General features: G+C 44.6%; 2 protein-coding genes and 1 pseudogene across 2 annotated transcripts; all 3 read right to left on the reverse strand.

Moving 5' to 3' along the window:
• Positions 1–4,631: 4,631 nt before the first annotated feature.
• Positions 4,632–7,969, reverse strand: LOC136516219 (NADP-dependent malic enzyme, chloroplastic-like). The gene is made up of 8 exons (XM_066509580.1): positions 7,737–7,969; positions 7,077–7,424; positions 6,795–6,966; positions 6,548–6,643; positions 6,372–6,443; positions 6,136–6,219; positions 5,877–5,975; positions 4,632–5,735 (listed from the first exon to the last, which is right to left on the reverse strand). The coding sequence occupies exons 1-8, from the start codon at positions 7,823–7,825 to the stop codon at positions 4,983–4,985; spliced, it is 1,713 nt and encodes a 570-aa protein (XP_066365677.1). The 5' UTR covers positions 7,826–7,969; the 3' UTR covers positions 4,632–4,982.
• Positions 7,970–10,220: 2,251 nt separating this feature from the next.
• Positions 10,221–13,023, reverse strand: LOC136516221 (uncharacterized; annotated as a pseudogene).
• A 535-nt stretch (positions 13,024–13,558) lies between these two features.
• On the reverse strand, positions 13,559–14,321 carry LOC136516227 (uncharacterized). Its single transcript, XM_066509586.1, has 2 exons — positions 13,818–14,321; positions 13,559–13,735 (listed from the first exon to the last, which is right to left on the reverse strand). Exons 1-2 carry the CDS (start codon positions 14,319–14,321, stop codon positions 13,559–13,561), a joined length of 681 nt encoding a protein of 226 aa, XP_066365683.1.
• Between the last annotated feature and the right edge of the window lie 670 nt (positions 14,322–14,991).

Raw genomic sequence — 14,991 nt, forward strand, 5'->3', positions numbered from 1 at the left:
CATAATTTACTTTTTTTCATAAATCATCTTTCATGTACTGACTTTTGTTTTCCTTAGTATTTGTGTTAAGATGTTCGGGGCATCTTTTCATAAAAAAATAAGCTAATAATGAAAGATGACAAATTTACTAACAGTTCAACATAAAAAAATATTGAAGAAATGGTCAGCACACGTTTGAAAGCAGCTTACACACCAAATCTGTAAATTGCAAGTGATCAAGAGATGACTGAAAAAAAAATACATAACGACAAAGAAAATTTTGAAGACATTTGAAGGTAGATGGAAGTGCTAAACAAAAGAAAAAGCTATGATAGAGGGTGTTTTTTTCGATCAGAGTACATACGTAGACGGTCACAAACACGTACCGTCTTCAACCTTACCAATGTATCCTTATAAGTACCTCTGCAAGTCAAAGCTTAAAGATCTCAAAATTAATAAAGTTGTCATAGGGGTCGCAAGTCTTGCGACGAACACACCTTCTACCATTAAAGCATAGCGATGTTAGGTTCTAGAATAAATCCAAAAAATATATAAGTATTTATGACAAATTGAGAATTTAAACCTAGGTTGACCGATTCCATATCGCAAGCCTAACCAACAAAGGCTAAGTTCATAGTTAGCACATCGTTGCTACACCAATTCGACGATAGGGTTGGTATCGATGTCGCGTTTAGTGCTTGATACTGTTGGTGTTTGCATAGAACAAGCAAATAGAAATCAACGAGGATGACGAATACAATCATGCACCTTACTAGGTTAGCCAGCCTGTTTGGCATTAACGCAGCCACACTGTACATGAGCCTGCAGGTCGATGAAGTGGGGAGGACCCATACGAATATCACCACACGCCGTGGTGCGTTTGGAGGTACACATGAGGAGAGCGGTGAGGAGAAAGGAGGCGGTGGCGACAATGACAATATCCTTTAACTCATAGGGACGAATATAGCGGTGGGGCGGGTGAGGCTCAAGCCCCCCCCCCACCGCATCCGTGAAAGAGAGAAAGGAAAGTGTTGGGCGCAACACCTTTTGCTAGGGTTCCCTCTGTGCATCATCACCCAACAACCAAGGGTCGCAAGGTTTGGAGCCTTTCATTTTGCAGGGAATGTCACAATGAACATCTCAGTTAGGGGCAGGCATACGCGAGGCGGCGGACAAAGTCTATGGCGAAGCACGTTGGTACGAGAAGCGAAGGCCCGAGGCATAGGCTACGAAGGAGACGCCTCGGTGAGGGTCGGGCCGAGACGAGCCCTTGGGCCTACCCTATCAATATTATGGAGTGAATTGGACCATAATGCCCCCGTTGTATGGAATATTTCGAGTATCTAGGGTAGGTGCAGGTATTATGGTCCCCATGTTGTAAAAAAGCACTATAAGAAGCACCTCTAGGCAAGCAGTAGGGGAGGAGGCCACTGTTCTCGTAAATTGAGTCTTCTGCCTCCTCTCTCGTCCCATGTTTCACTATTGAGAGTACGAAGACCCACCGTTCGAGACTTCGATCGAGGACAACATAAAGGCTCCGGAGGTTGAAGATGACTTTAGTCCCCTCTTCCATTAAATCCTAGGTCCACCAGTTTTGGTTCGTCACGCCATGCTGTGATGGCAAAGTTGTAGCCCATGAGACTACAAGGACCGCCACGATGACACGAAGGTAGGCGTCGCACATGCATTGGATGCATGCACTAACGGGCACCACAACATTACCGGTGATGATGCTATGATTGTTTGCCATGGATGGAACGAAGAGGGGAGACCTTGGTTGAGCTCACGTACTGTCATTGGTTGTGTTTGTGTCTGGTTGGGTGCAATACGATCATATGATGAATTTATAGGTATGAGGAGTTGGATCTCGTCAAGACGTGGCGCTGGATGACTAAGAGCATCTTCAAGAGTATTTAAAACTCTCTTTCTAAATCATAATTTTGAGAGCCATCTGCATAAAAAATGCTTTGTATATATTTTCACTCTTCAACAACTTTTCTATATATTGTGCACATGAGCCATTTTGGCTATCTATCTTTGGCTGGTGGGAATTCTAGAATAGAGGATAGCTATATTTGGATAACCACTTCAAGAAGTTGTTGAAGGGTGTTTCAAACTAATCTCTACTTCTAACAACTAGCAAGGATATAGAGAGTCTCTCAAAGTTGCTCTAATCAATCTATTGAGCCGAGGGCGGGAGAGTAGGTACGAGGCTAATTACTTCTTGTGACTCAAGCAAGAAGTATTAGTTTAAACGAAAAGAAAAGGCTTTATATAAACAATTATGTGTAATATTTATTTACACTTCCACGCCAAAGCACAGGTCTAAGGCTAGTCCAGTCTCACGGGAGCTGCAGTGCCGCTGTGTATGAGTGGGGCAGAGGTTTGGGGGTTTTCTCGACCTGCGTGAGAAGATCTTCTTCTTAAGCACAATGCCCCAGGGCTGCCTTACCCCCAACGGGTCAAGTTTTTTTATTATTATTTTTTATATATATTTGATTATTGAAATATTTGTTAATATATATGTTATCTATCTACACTAATATTGATTTTTAAACAAATCTATATGTTATCTTCAAAATCAAGTGGATATTAGAATGCGAACCCAAATTTGATATATTCCTTTTTTTTATTTATATCTGATAATATTTGTATCGTATTAGGATTCAAATTAAAATATGGTAAATAGTGCTATCCGGATTCAATTCCATGCAAATGCAATCCGAATCCATCCTACTTGCCAGCCCATCCCCCCTCCTCTCGCGAGGGTGGAAACATTGATGTCACTAGTGTTCAAAAGCATGGTAATTACTCTTGTTTTCTCTTACACCAATAACATTGATGGTACCACTCTTAGGTTTTTAAAATTTTGTTGCTGCAAGTGACGTCACCGAAAATCCAAAATAGTCCGGATCTGCCCCTGCCCATGCGTGTAGGGATGCAAGCCATGTGCTTTAACGCCGTGTGAACCAACTGTAGTGGCAATACCTTGAATTTATTTGGCAATATTTAATTACCGCCAAATCAGATGATAGCTTACAGGTAGATTATATGGAAAACTTAGTGTACCGAACTACTCTATTCGTTCTAAATTGTAAATCACTGAGGTTAAAAATGTGTAACTTATACACTATGTCTAAATGTATAGCAAAATTTATGTATCTAAAAAATAAAACGAAATACAATTTAGAATAGAGACAATACATTTTTTGCAAGAAACGAAAATATGAAAATAAAAAAAAAATCGAAAAAGGCCATCAGCGGCATCCGAGCTGGGGGCCGTTGGTGGCTCGGCAAGGGACGGAAACAAAGCCCAAGGCCTCTCAAAAAAAAAGCCCAAGGAACAGAGGAACCATCGCTGGCCTGGACGGAAGAACGCAGGCAGAGAGGCCCTATATCTCTGGGCCGGAGGATCGGCGAATCAGTCCAGAGAGTGTCAGGGAGACTTCAGCTACCATATACGGTTCCCCTCAAAAGAAAAAAGCTACCATATACGGTGTACACAATTTCCTAAAAAAATACACGTTGTACACAAAAAGTACAGTAGAAATCAACGTATGTAAACTCAATGGAACATGCTAGCGCCCGGCGTTCGGTCATAGGCCTGCGTCCGGATACAACTCCCCGCGCCCTGCACCTACTTCGTGTCGCACGCCCCGCTCGCTTGGGTTACGCGCCACTCAAACGACTCATCCCACCCATGCCACCCACCTCCACGCGGGCCCACACCGCCCAACACATCACTAGCATCGAGAAGAAGAGGAGACACCGAGGCGAGGCAGCAGAAGGCGAAGGAGGGAGATGTAACACCTGATTTACTTTTGAATCATCCAAATGAAATGTTATAACATACGTCTGACACACTTGTAAAGACACCTAAAACGCTTGAAAAAGCCATTGCGCATCCAGATAAAACACATGCAACATCCAGATAAACACACTTGCAAACATATGTCTGAAAAAACAGATGAAACATTTAGAACAGACTCTTGCAACATGCGTGTACAACCATTGCAACATATGCAACATCCCGATCTAGTTTTGTAACATACATATGAAAACACTTGCAACATACCTATGAAATATCTAAAACACTTGAAACATACACTTGCAACGTGTGTTTTTCACCCTTCTCCTTTCGGACGAAGCAGAGCAGAGTGTGGAATGGCCGGTTCCGGCCAACCGGCGGCCAAAGATGGTGGCACGACATGGCAGCGGCCACCTGCACCTGGCATGATCTAGCCACTCTGGCTCTCTGATGTCGTGAACTGAGAACGAGCGTCGCAGCGACCACGACCTTCTCGTGGACCTCGAGGCGGCGGGGCACGAGGCATAGGGGTGGGGACGAGGCACGGCGCGGCATGGGATGGGGACGGGGATGGAGTGCGACGTGGCAGCAGACGCAACGGCGAGGCGGAGAGGAGGCACAGTGAAGCTGCGACGTGAAAAGAAGAAAGTGGGGAATGGGGATTTTTTTTTTTTTTTGAGAAGGTGGGGAGACGGACACGCCCTGACGCCTAAGTATTAACGAAACTCAATCCTCTAGATGCAACAAGGAAGTTGGGGGTGTATTTCAGATCCACAAGGGTCTTAATCTGATTCAGGTGGAACGTGGAAGTAAAGAGAAGACCGTACCAAACTGGAAACAAATCAGATCAAATGTATATAGTAAGTATTGCGCTCGTTTTCAACCAAACAAATTTGTCAGAAGAATCAACTGCACCTCCATCAGGAGCTACTCCCTTAACACTAACACGGTACTGAAATGACTGACGACCCTGTATCTGTAATTCTGTATGTAGTAGTGTAGCGTGGTATGCCGTATACGGTACTCAGGAATACAGTAGAAATCAACGTATATATATGTAAACTCACTCCTCTAGCTGCAACAATCATCAGCTCAACTTTTTATTCACTCATCACTCTGTAGTCTGTCTGTAATAATAATTCACCCGTTTCCTTTCCTTTGCGCCGGCCGCAGCCCCCAGCCATGGTCCTGATCCTTACCGGTAGCTGCGGTAGGTGGGGGTGTACATGCAGCTCTCCGCATACTTGACGAGGTCGTCGGGGCGTGGCAGGCGGCTGGCGAGGCCGAGCTCGTAGGCCTTGGCGGCCACCTTGGCGGCGATGCGGGCCGAGATGGCGCGGATGTTGGTGAAGGGCGGGAAGATGAGGCCCTTGGCGAAGTGCTCCTCCGTCACCTGCTCCGCCAGCGCCTCGGAGGCGGCCAGCAGCATGTCGTCGCGGACACGGATGGCGCCCGAGATGACGACGCCGAGGCCGAACCCGGGGAAGATGTAGGCGTTGTTGGACTGGCCTGGCACCAGCGTCTTCCCGTCCAGCTCCACCGTCGGGAACGGGCTGCCGCTCGCGAACACCGCGCGTCCCTGCGTCCACGTGTAGGCCTGCTCCGCCGTGCATTCCGAGTGCGACGTCGGGTTCGACAGCGCGAAGATCACGGGCTTTTCGTTCAGGGCACCCATGGCTTCCACCACGTCCTGGGTGAAGGTGCCGCCCTTGCCCGAGGTGCCGATCAGCACCGTCGGCTTCAGCGACTGCACCGCCTCCAGCAGCGTCGCCACGGGCTCGTGCTCGTGCGCCCACGGCTTCTTGAACGCCTGCAGCGAGTCTATCCGCGACGCCACGATCAGGCCCTTGGAGTCCATCAGCCAGATCTTCGGGCGGCACTCCTCGATCGGAGACCCAGTCTGTTTTGACATCTCGAGAGCAATAAGCTCGGCAATGCCAGTCCCGGCCTGCAAGCAGACAACAAAAGCGTGTCAATTTCACCAAGAAAAGCAGCCCGTGCGTGATCCAAAACTTTGAGAAAGAAGAGGTAAGGTAATTAACACTGATGCAGTATATAATGTACATCAAACCATATAATCGCAACTGACCTCGCCGGCACCGAGGAACAGGTAAGTGTGGTCTGCAAGCGTCCCGCCGACCACCTTGAGCGCCGCCAGGAGGCCTGCCAGGACCACGGAGGCTGTTCCCTGCAACAATTACACCCGCATCGTTTCTGTTCATTCATCAGCACAGTATAGAAAGAAAAGGACAACTACAAAACAGGCAGCACCCCCTGTTTCTGAACTTGGTATCCATGGACCAATGGACCATGGTACTGCTGTCAACACACAGAGCTGCATAAGCTACCTGGATATCGTCGTTGAAGACGAGATGGCTCTCCCTGTACTTCTCCAGCAGGTCAAAAGCGTTGTGGTTCGCGAAGTCTTCGAACTGCACGTCACACGTCAACAAGAACATCGCATTTCAGATTCAGGAGTCGGCAGGCACACAGAGAAAGGCCGGCGGCAAAAAGGCGAAAACCAACAACAGCAAGTATGGTAGTGTCTGTGACTGGTCCACTGTGACCGACGACTGAGACTGACCTGGGTGAGGACCTTCTCGCCGTAGTTTTGCTTGACGGCGGTCATGAACTCTTCGAGAAGTTCATGGTACTCCTGTATGAACCATCAATACAGAAAACATGTCTCAATCCACATTCCAGACAAGAGATCGATTACAACAAATTCCCCAAGTGCTGCAGATCAGATCAGTGGCTGACCTCGCCGGTGGCACGTTTCTGGCGGAGGCCGATGTAGAACTCGTCGTTGAGCAAGGTCTCGTTGTTGGTGCCGACATCGATCGTGATCGGCAGGCACTGCAGCAGAGTAATCATTTTCCATCTTCAGAGAAGAGGAAAAAGGAACACAGAAAATCGATTCCAATTCTTTCCTACTACCAGCAGTCCAGCAGTACAAGTTTATTAGGAGTAATAACACTGAAGAAGGGGCATTGTGAGCAGCGCTTACAGCTGAGGGGCGAACACCTCCGAGGGCAGTGTAGAGGGAGAGCTTGCCGACGGGAATTCCCATCCCCTGGCAACCGAGATCCCCGAGGCCAAGGATGCGCTCGCCGTCGGTGACGACGATGACCTGGATGCTCCTCTCCGGCCAGTTCTTGAGCACCTCCAGGATCTTGCCCCTGATCGAAAAGGCAACGTACGCGCATTAATAAGTACAGAGCAATCAGCAATGGAGGAAGAACAAGAACACACAGAGAGAAAGAGATCAGAGGGTGACTTAATTAATTACTTGTCCTTGAGGCTGATGTAGAGCCCCTGCGGGCGTCGGTAGATGCTGCCGTACTTCTGGCACGCCTCCCCGACGGTGGGCGTGTAGACGACGGGGAGCAGCTCCTCGACGTTGTCGATGAGGAGCTTGTAGAAGAGCCTCTCGTTGCGCTCCTGCAGGTCCATCAAGGCGATGTAGCGGTGCAGCGGCTGGTCGTACTGGCGCAGGTTGTGCATGAGCTTCTTCTCCTGCAGCTCCTGCGACGCCAGCGCGGGGGGCAGCAGGCCACGGAGGTAGTGCGCGTCGCGCTCCGCCTCCGAGAAGGCCAGGCCCTTGTTGTGCCGCGGGTCGCGCAGCAGGGTGTAGCCGCTGGAGGATCGGAGGACGAACAAGAAACAGATCGTCAGAACTCAGATCATGCTCTGTTTCAAATTTCGTCAGAAATCGCTGACTGACGTCGGTCTACTTGTGTAATAATATTTGATGAAAACTGAATTGAAAATGTTAAAAATGTGGTGAAGGACGAATCGAAGATGTTTGGACGAACGAAGATGGGAAAAGAAAAGGCAGCTTTAGGCGAGTCGCGTAACGTCGGGTGCCGTAAAGAGGAATGTTTGGTGAACGAGATCTTGTTTGTGAATGTGAATGGAAGGGAAAATAATGCAAGGTGTGAGCATGGACCTTGCGACGGAGAAGGCCCATGGCGTGATGAGCTGCTCCTCGGTGGCGCGGTCCTCGCCGTACGCGTCCCCAACGCCGCCGCCCCCCATCTCGATTCTCGACTACCTGCCTCTCAGGATCACTCGGCGCCGGGGAAGACAAGGGGCAGACAACCAACGACGAGCTAGTGCTCCTCTCCTGCTGCTGTCTGTTTCGCCGCGGGCTCAGCGCAGGTTGCAGAGAAAGGAAGCGGGAGACGGATGTGGAAGAAGAAGCGACGGGCGGTGGCGCGCATTTATAGCGGTCGAGACTCGAGAGCCTCGGGCGGGGCTCACACGGCAGGGTCCCTGAAAAGTAGTAGTCTTGGTTTGCCACGGCAGGGACCCGCCCGCCGCGTGTGGAAGGGAGGAAAGGTCGGGGACGCGAATAGTAAGCGCCGCGGCGAGGAAGGAAAGCCAAAGGGAACTTGTAGAAAGGAAGGGAAGCTGCCCGCGGCCGCGGCGAGGAAGGCCAACAGAGCCCAATGGGTTAGTTGGTGACTTGGTGGTGGAAGAGTCGCGGGCGGGGCGGGTGCGCCGCGCCGCGATCTAGCCTGCTGGCTGATGAGTTCGGTGTTCCGGCAGCGGGGCTTCCCACTGCCGCACCTGGTTCGCGACTCGGCCCGACGGCTTACAAGTAATTTTCAATTTATGAACAGTATTTTTCTCTCACAATAAATCAGTCAACGCTACTTTCAACTATGACCTATGACAAAACGAACAGGGCAGTAACGCGCTTCTTGTTTGCGCACGAACCAGGGGTAGGGCGCGCAGCAGCGCACCGTACCACTGCCGGAGCGCCAACTGTTCAAGGCCGCGTGCTGCGGACGTATCGTAATTAATCACCATAAATAACTCCTCAGAAAAACTATGTGACAGATCAAATTACAGTATAGCGCCTAGTTGGCGGCTTGGCGCACCGTCCCAATAGCTAGCACGTGCTGTCAACTTATTTTCGGAAATTTTCTTTCTCGTAACTTTCTATCTATAACTCCTTTTAGGCCTACTTTGGCAGCAGCGGCAAATTAGCCCAGGGAAGTTTGCCCCCGACGTGGATTTTTTTGGATTTCTCATTCCCGCCTCCACTCTAGGGGAGATATCCACGTATGGGAGAATTTCCCTGCTGTTGTTTGGCATACTGCTGTCAGGGGAGTTTCCCTACTGTTATTTTATATGAGTTTCCCAACTGCTGTTTTATATAGTATATAGAATATAACAATCCAAGAATTCGTTTGGAAAAAAAATGACCGCACAATTGAAGCAAAGTACTGTATGTCTAAAAAAATCAGAAAAAATACACAAAATCAAGAAAAAAAGTCAGGGACAAGTCTTTCCATACAAATAAATGGATATTTCAAACCACAAACAAAGCTAGTCTATTAATACAGAAGTTCTATTCAAGTACTAGTACCATCTTCCAACAAAACTAATATGGCTTCCATAGAAATATCAGTAGTCATCTCCATCCACACATCTAGACAGATAATAAAAAATAAATCAGGATATTGATTTCTTGACCAAAAACTTTGACACAAGAATAAATTATGGTCCTCCAGTTCATACACACCAATATTACATAAATGGCTGTAGCATAAAAAATGAACAAATAGTAGGTGCATGTATATAAAAATTGACAGTCAGGAGGAGCGAAATCTCGCTATGAGCTTGAACGCTTTCTCGGATGCTTGTGATGAAGAAAGGAACAAACTTAATTTTCTCTGATCATGTGTTGCTTCCGCCAAGTCCTCTACAAATAACACAAACGAAATGGTGAGTTACAAGCACCTTACAAGAATACACAGCAGAACAGTGTAGTGTCATGCTTGCTACACATTTCATATCGTGAACCGGTGAGTTGCATTCATCTCCCTTATCTCTCTACACATGAAATGGACAAAACAAACAGGCTCACTCACCTCTCTATCACAAGATAAAAAAAAGGCCGAGACATACTGTACATATAGCAAGATCTGTACTACAGAGAGAGCTATGAGCAAACCTAGCAAAATGGATAGGAGTAGCAAAATTCCAACACCATAACATGAATACACCAGCGACAAGGACTGAGCGACATGTACTACAGCTCCTCTACAAAACCAGAGGCATTATTTTTATAAACAAAAGAGGCTACTTGCAAATAAGATCGAAAACACAGCTCAGACACTGACCAATCTACCGATGTGTGCTCAACCCTCCCTGTAGGAAAGGTCTCAGGAAAGCTATCATCATGATAACCTGACAAGGACTGAGCTATGCTTTCATAGCAGGAAAATAGAACCTCAATTTAGCAACACATAGCTAATCTGACAACAGCAATCCAAGTTCTGTAGAGAACATAAGCAAGGACAAATGACAAATTCTAGGCTCACACTAATAAATTTTTTTGACCTAACCAGTGCAATATACTGTGCTCACAACGATGGAAATACCTGCATACAATGACTGCAGCTGCATTTTTCTTCTCAATTCAAACATTGCCTCCACCAACATTGCCTCTACAGATAGCACTGCAAGTAAGCACAAGGAAAAGCATTAGCAGCTAAGACATACCAAAGTAAACTAATCCAGTGGTAGCTAAGCATTATTACCTAATCTGCTGTTTGAGCCAAATCAAGCGAACATTTTTGTTTTTGATTTTCATGAATACCTCCCTATCTATCTCAAATTTGAAGATATTCATAGCATACGCCTTCTCCACATCAGTAAGTTCCATTGCATCAACTTCATCGAGACACTTGTCGACTAAAAATGCTTCGTCTTGTTTCTTCTTTTCATTGAGTGCTTCCATTGTTTTACTTGTTTGCATCTTCTTAAACTGCACAAAACCATCAATAGCAGCACCAATGTGACTTTGCTTACGCTTTCTCCCACCACTCGTTCCTTGCACAGAATCTTGATTGGAAGGTGCAGACTGAGCTTCATTGCGTGCACTTGAGACGTCTAGCCCATCAAAAGTAGCACCTGGACTTGTGCTATCAGACACTGCAACAGGAGCAACTGGAGCAGCTGGAGCAGCAATAGGAACAAGAGGAGCAGGCTGCAAGTGCTCAGTTGATGTGAAGTTTAGATCTCCTGTAGCAACACTTCCTATGCAAAAAAAAGGAGTTTTAGATGTTTACTCCTTGGGGAGTTATCGTTGATGTTCGCTGACTCTGGTGCTGTTGAGTCAGATGATAAAACGCAACTGTCTCGAGGAGCTGATGACAACAGTTTGAATCAGGATCATGGAAGTAATAATGGTTTCTTAAACAATAGGGGAATTGATTTGTCAGGAATTGATGGCCCACAGTCTGCCGGAGTGTTTAAATCATCAACACTGCTTGCCCACCATGATTGTGTAACAGGATTAGCCGTTGGAGGTAAAAATCCAACACTGTTAATGTCTATATTTAAAACATTTGCTATTTTGTTAGTTGGTTTCTTTTGTTCACAGGGTTTTGTAATGCTGGCTCAAGAACTGCCTATTTTCATTCTTTATTTCACTACAGGTGGATTCTTGTTTAGCTCTTCTTATGATAAAACTATCAATGTGTGGTCACTGCAGGTATGAACCTGTTCCTATTTTGTCTTGATAATTTTTCAATTGGTTATCATTCTTGAAATAAGATAACTTGCTCCTGCCATGAGAAATCACAGTATATGTCCGTAATTATTTTTCATTTCACTTCATTTCCTAGTAACTTCTTGTATGGTCCTCATCCAGAGTTTATAGATTGATATCCTTAACAATTCTACCCTCTCAAACTTCATGTTTTGACTTGCTAGTAATCCTGTTACCTTTTTCTTTTGTGATGCAGGAATAGTCTACTAAATTGACAATTGACATTACTCTATTTTTTAAGAAGTGTTATTACACTTTAACCACTAAATGGTATACTTTCATATTTCACCAGGTTTACTGCAAGGCATCATAATTCTTTGCTCCAACCCCATGTATACATTGTGAATAGCTCAATGTACAGTAAACGGGAAATAAAGGATTGATGGGAACAGACATTGCGAATAGCTCAATGCACAGTAACCGTGAGATCAAGGATTGACGGAAATAGACATTGTGAAGAGCTCAACCTGAGATGAAGAATGATGGAAAGAGAGAAAGCCCTCATGATTAATAAGAAAAAACAGTTAAGATAGGGTTTTGTAATAAGGGGTGGATATTAACGAAGAGATACATTTTCTTCAAATCCTTTAGGACTAGAATACACTAAAAAGCACAATCTATATTTTTTAATAAAAAAAGACAAATATTACTGTAAGTGTTGCTTGAACACTCTCTGATTGAAGCATTACTGTAAAAAGCCTAGCCAGTTGCAGCTCCTAGTACGACAGTAGCAATTTTATTCATTTTGCTGCAGTCGCATATACAGATTATCAAAAGTAGTTCTAGCAGTAGCACACTCAGGACTCATTTATGGTACTTGTAACTTATTTGTGATAATTATTAGAGCACTTGTGTGATTATTGTGGTGATCTGGATAGAGGGCTGTGGACTACCTACTGTTGATTTGCCAAGGTGATGATTTGGTTCAAGGAAATGAGTTGGTTGTTTCTAATATATTGGTTATGCAAATGCTGATATAACCTTAGAGAGAAGTTTCAAATAACATACCAGCATACAATGACGTACAGTCTTCATATAAAGGAAATGGCTTCTTCTGGAACCTAGCCATTTTTCCATTATCCTATTTAATACCAAGACAACAGCATAGTTAGTACTTGCAACCAGAATATGGCAACAATTTTTTGGTTCAGTGAAAAAATCTTACATTGATCAGTTTCTTCCATTTTTCCGGTTCCGCAATGACCATGGCCAATGAGTCATTCCAACCAACACCACTATCCTTTAACGCTACATGTGTCGCCTTCCAGCTGCCCTTTAGCTCCTTTTCCTTCTCTTGTAGCTGCTGCTTTGTGAAGCATGCTAAAGGATACATTTGGGTAAACTTCTCTGAGATACTTCTCAGACCCTCTCCACTCCATCCATTCTGACCCCTGAACAAGGGGATGTTCACATGGTCCCTCATAATGTCAACAAGCCCTTTCTCATATCTAGAGTTCCATGTAGCCCTTGCCTTCGACATTGCTACAAGAAATAATTACAGAAATACATAACTCATAAAATATTATAGAATGTATTGGAGAATTTATTACAGAATATTGCATCACACAGAAATACATAACTCATAACATATTATAGAATATATTGGAGAATTTATTATAGAATGTTGCATCACATAATGTATTACAGAAATACATAACTCATAACTCATAAATTACATTCCAAACACTACTATCCTACACATTGTAGGCAACCCACATCTGATGGGCTATCTGGTCTCATAGGGTATTTCCATGGTTTGATTCCATCTCACTTGGGTAGTTAGTGTCTCCCTCTGGCATGTCAACATAATTTGATGGGTTGATATTATCAGGTAGGATGTCTAGCCACTCTTCACTCCCATTCAACCCTCTAATGATGTTGTGAAACACAGCAGCAGCTGCTGGAATCATAACTTGAGATTCAATTGGGTAATGTGTCCCCACTTTCAGAATTGGAAACCGCTTTTTGAGAACCCCAAAGGCCCTCTCAATGTGATTTCGAAGAATCGCATGCTGATGATTGAACAATTCCTTATAGTTGGCATATGCATTTCCCCTCTGGCCACGTCTCCTGAACTCACTAAGATGATACTTAACTCCTCGGTAGGGAGCAAGGAATGATGGTGTGTTTGCATATCCACCATCTACAAGATAGAATTTGCCTGCTGGCATAGTAAATCCCTTGCCAAGAGCAGACCGCAACACTCATGCATCAGATGCGGATCCTTCCCAACCAAATGAGATGAAAGTGAACTTCAAGTTGAAGTCACAGGCAAACATAACATTCTGCGATAGTGTCCCCTTCCTATTTCTATAGGGACTGGCCTTGTCTTGTCCAATTGTGATTGGGACATGCGTACCATCGATAGCGCCGATGCAGTTCTGCAGGTAAGAAAATTTACTTAAGATTTGGATTGTATTTAGGAATGGTATTAAGGAAAGTGTACTGTATGTATTAACCGACCTGAAAGAATGGCATAAATCTAGGGTCACATGTAATCTTCATGTGTGTGTGGCTTGGATTCGGAAGTCTGATGAATTTTTGGGTTAATGTTGGAATGATATTGAAGACATCATATATTTTCCTATGCACTGTCTCACCACTATGTTGAAACTCCTTCTTTAGCCTCTCTGTGCTTGCATTATGAGAGAGCATGAACATAAAAAGACCAAGTTGCTCCTCAATCTTCATACCACGTGTGTCACACAGCAAGTTCTCGGCCCTGAGAAAGTTTGCTATAGTTCTAAATATTTCAGCCTCCATCCTAAATTCTTCCTTGCACCAATTCTCGTGTCCTTCGAGGATCTCTTCAACCTTTTTAGCACCAGGAAGAGAAGAGGTATGCTCAGGTGTTTTCTCTTCATCGAGAAAGGGCATTTCAGCAGGGAGAAGAACAAAGAATAGCTCCTCATCTTCTTCTTCCTCTTCCAACAAAAAATTCCTAGCAAGCTCTTCCCAAGAAGCCATCTAGTGTTACATATATGAAATTATATTATTACATATATATTACCAATTCAAATCAACTAGAGAAAAGGAGAGCACTCAAAGTAGAGAAAACAAGTATTAGAAGGGCAGACTCAAAGTAGAGAAAAGGATTGCACTGGACTAAGTATTGGCTACTTGCTAAACTTTCAGATCTCAAGACTGGATACGGTTTTGTGGCACTTGTATGGATACAGTGGAAGGAATGCATCTATCCAAGATACACTGGAAAGAGTATTATATATTAAAATAAAACAGCAACAGGAAACATCAATTAATTTGAGGATGGTCACAGATTAGTGTCAACAATTGTAGTCAATATCAAGCTGTAAGTTGACTACATTATCATCTAAAAATCTTATTCACTGAAAGTAATCAATATCTAAAAATCAGTACATGCTAACACAGTCAAACAGTAGATGATAACTCAGTTAACTGAAAGTCATTTAAATGTAAACAGGAAAAGATATGTACTGAATTAATCACAGAAATGGATATGAACTAGTTATAGTTAGCAGTACTATCACAGTTAAACAGTAGATGCATTGGAAACTTGATCTACAGGGAAAACTTTAAACATCTCTGAAAACTTGATATGCCTTTATATGTTAATATTGAAAGGCGTTTTGAAAAAATGCCTCAAAAGACCTTTTGA

The sequence above is a fragment of the Miscanthus floridulus genome, chromosome 17, assembly GCF_019320115.1.
Source record: "Miscanthus floridulus cultivar M001 chromosome 17, ASM1932011v1, whole genome shotgun sequence".
NCBI lineage: Eukaryota > Viridiplantae > Streptophyta > Magnoliopsida > Poales > Poaceae > Miscanthus > Miscanthus floridulus.

Excerpts from the sequence above, each read along its gene's own strand:
- LOC136516219 (XM_066509580.1), bottom strand. The coding sequence starts at position 7,825 with ATGGGGGGCGGCGGCGTTGGGGACGCGTACGGCGAGGACCGCGCCACC. Across the intron at positions 6,967-7,076 it reads TACATCAGCCTCAAGGACAA|GGGCAAGATCCTGGAGGTGC; the intron begins GTAATTAATTAA and ends CTTTTCGATCAG. Across the intron at positions 5,976-6,135 it reads TCTTCAACGACGATATCCAG|GGAACAGCCTCCGTGGTCCT; the intron begins GTAGCTTATGCA and ends TAATTGTTGCAG.
- LOC136516227 (XM_066509586.1), bottom strand. The coding sequence starts at position 14,321 with ATGGCTTCTTGGGAAGAGCTTGCTAGGAATTTTTTGTTGGAAGAGGAA. Across the intron at positions 13,736-13,817 it reads GATTTATGCCATTCTTTCAG|AACTGCATCGGCGCTATCGA; the intron begins GTCGGTTAATAC and ends TCTTACCTGCAG.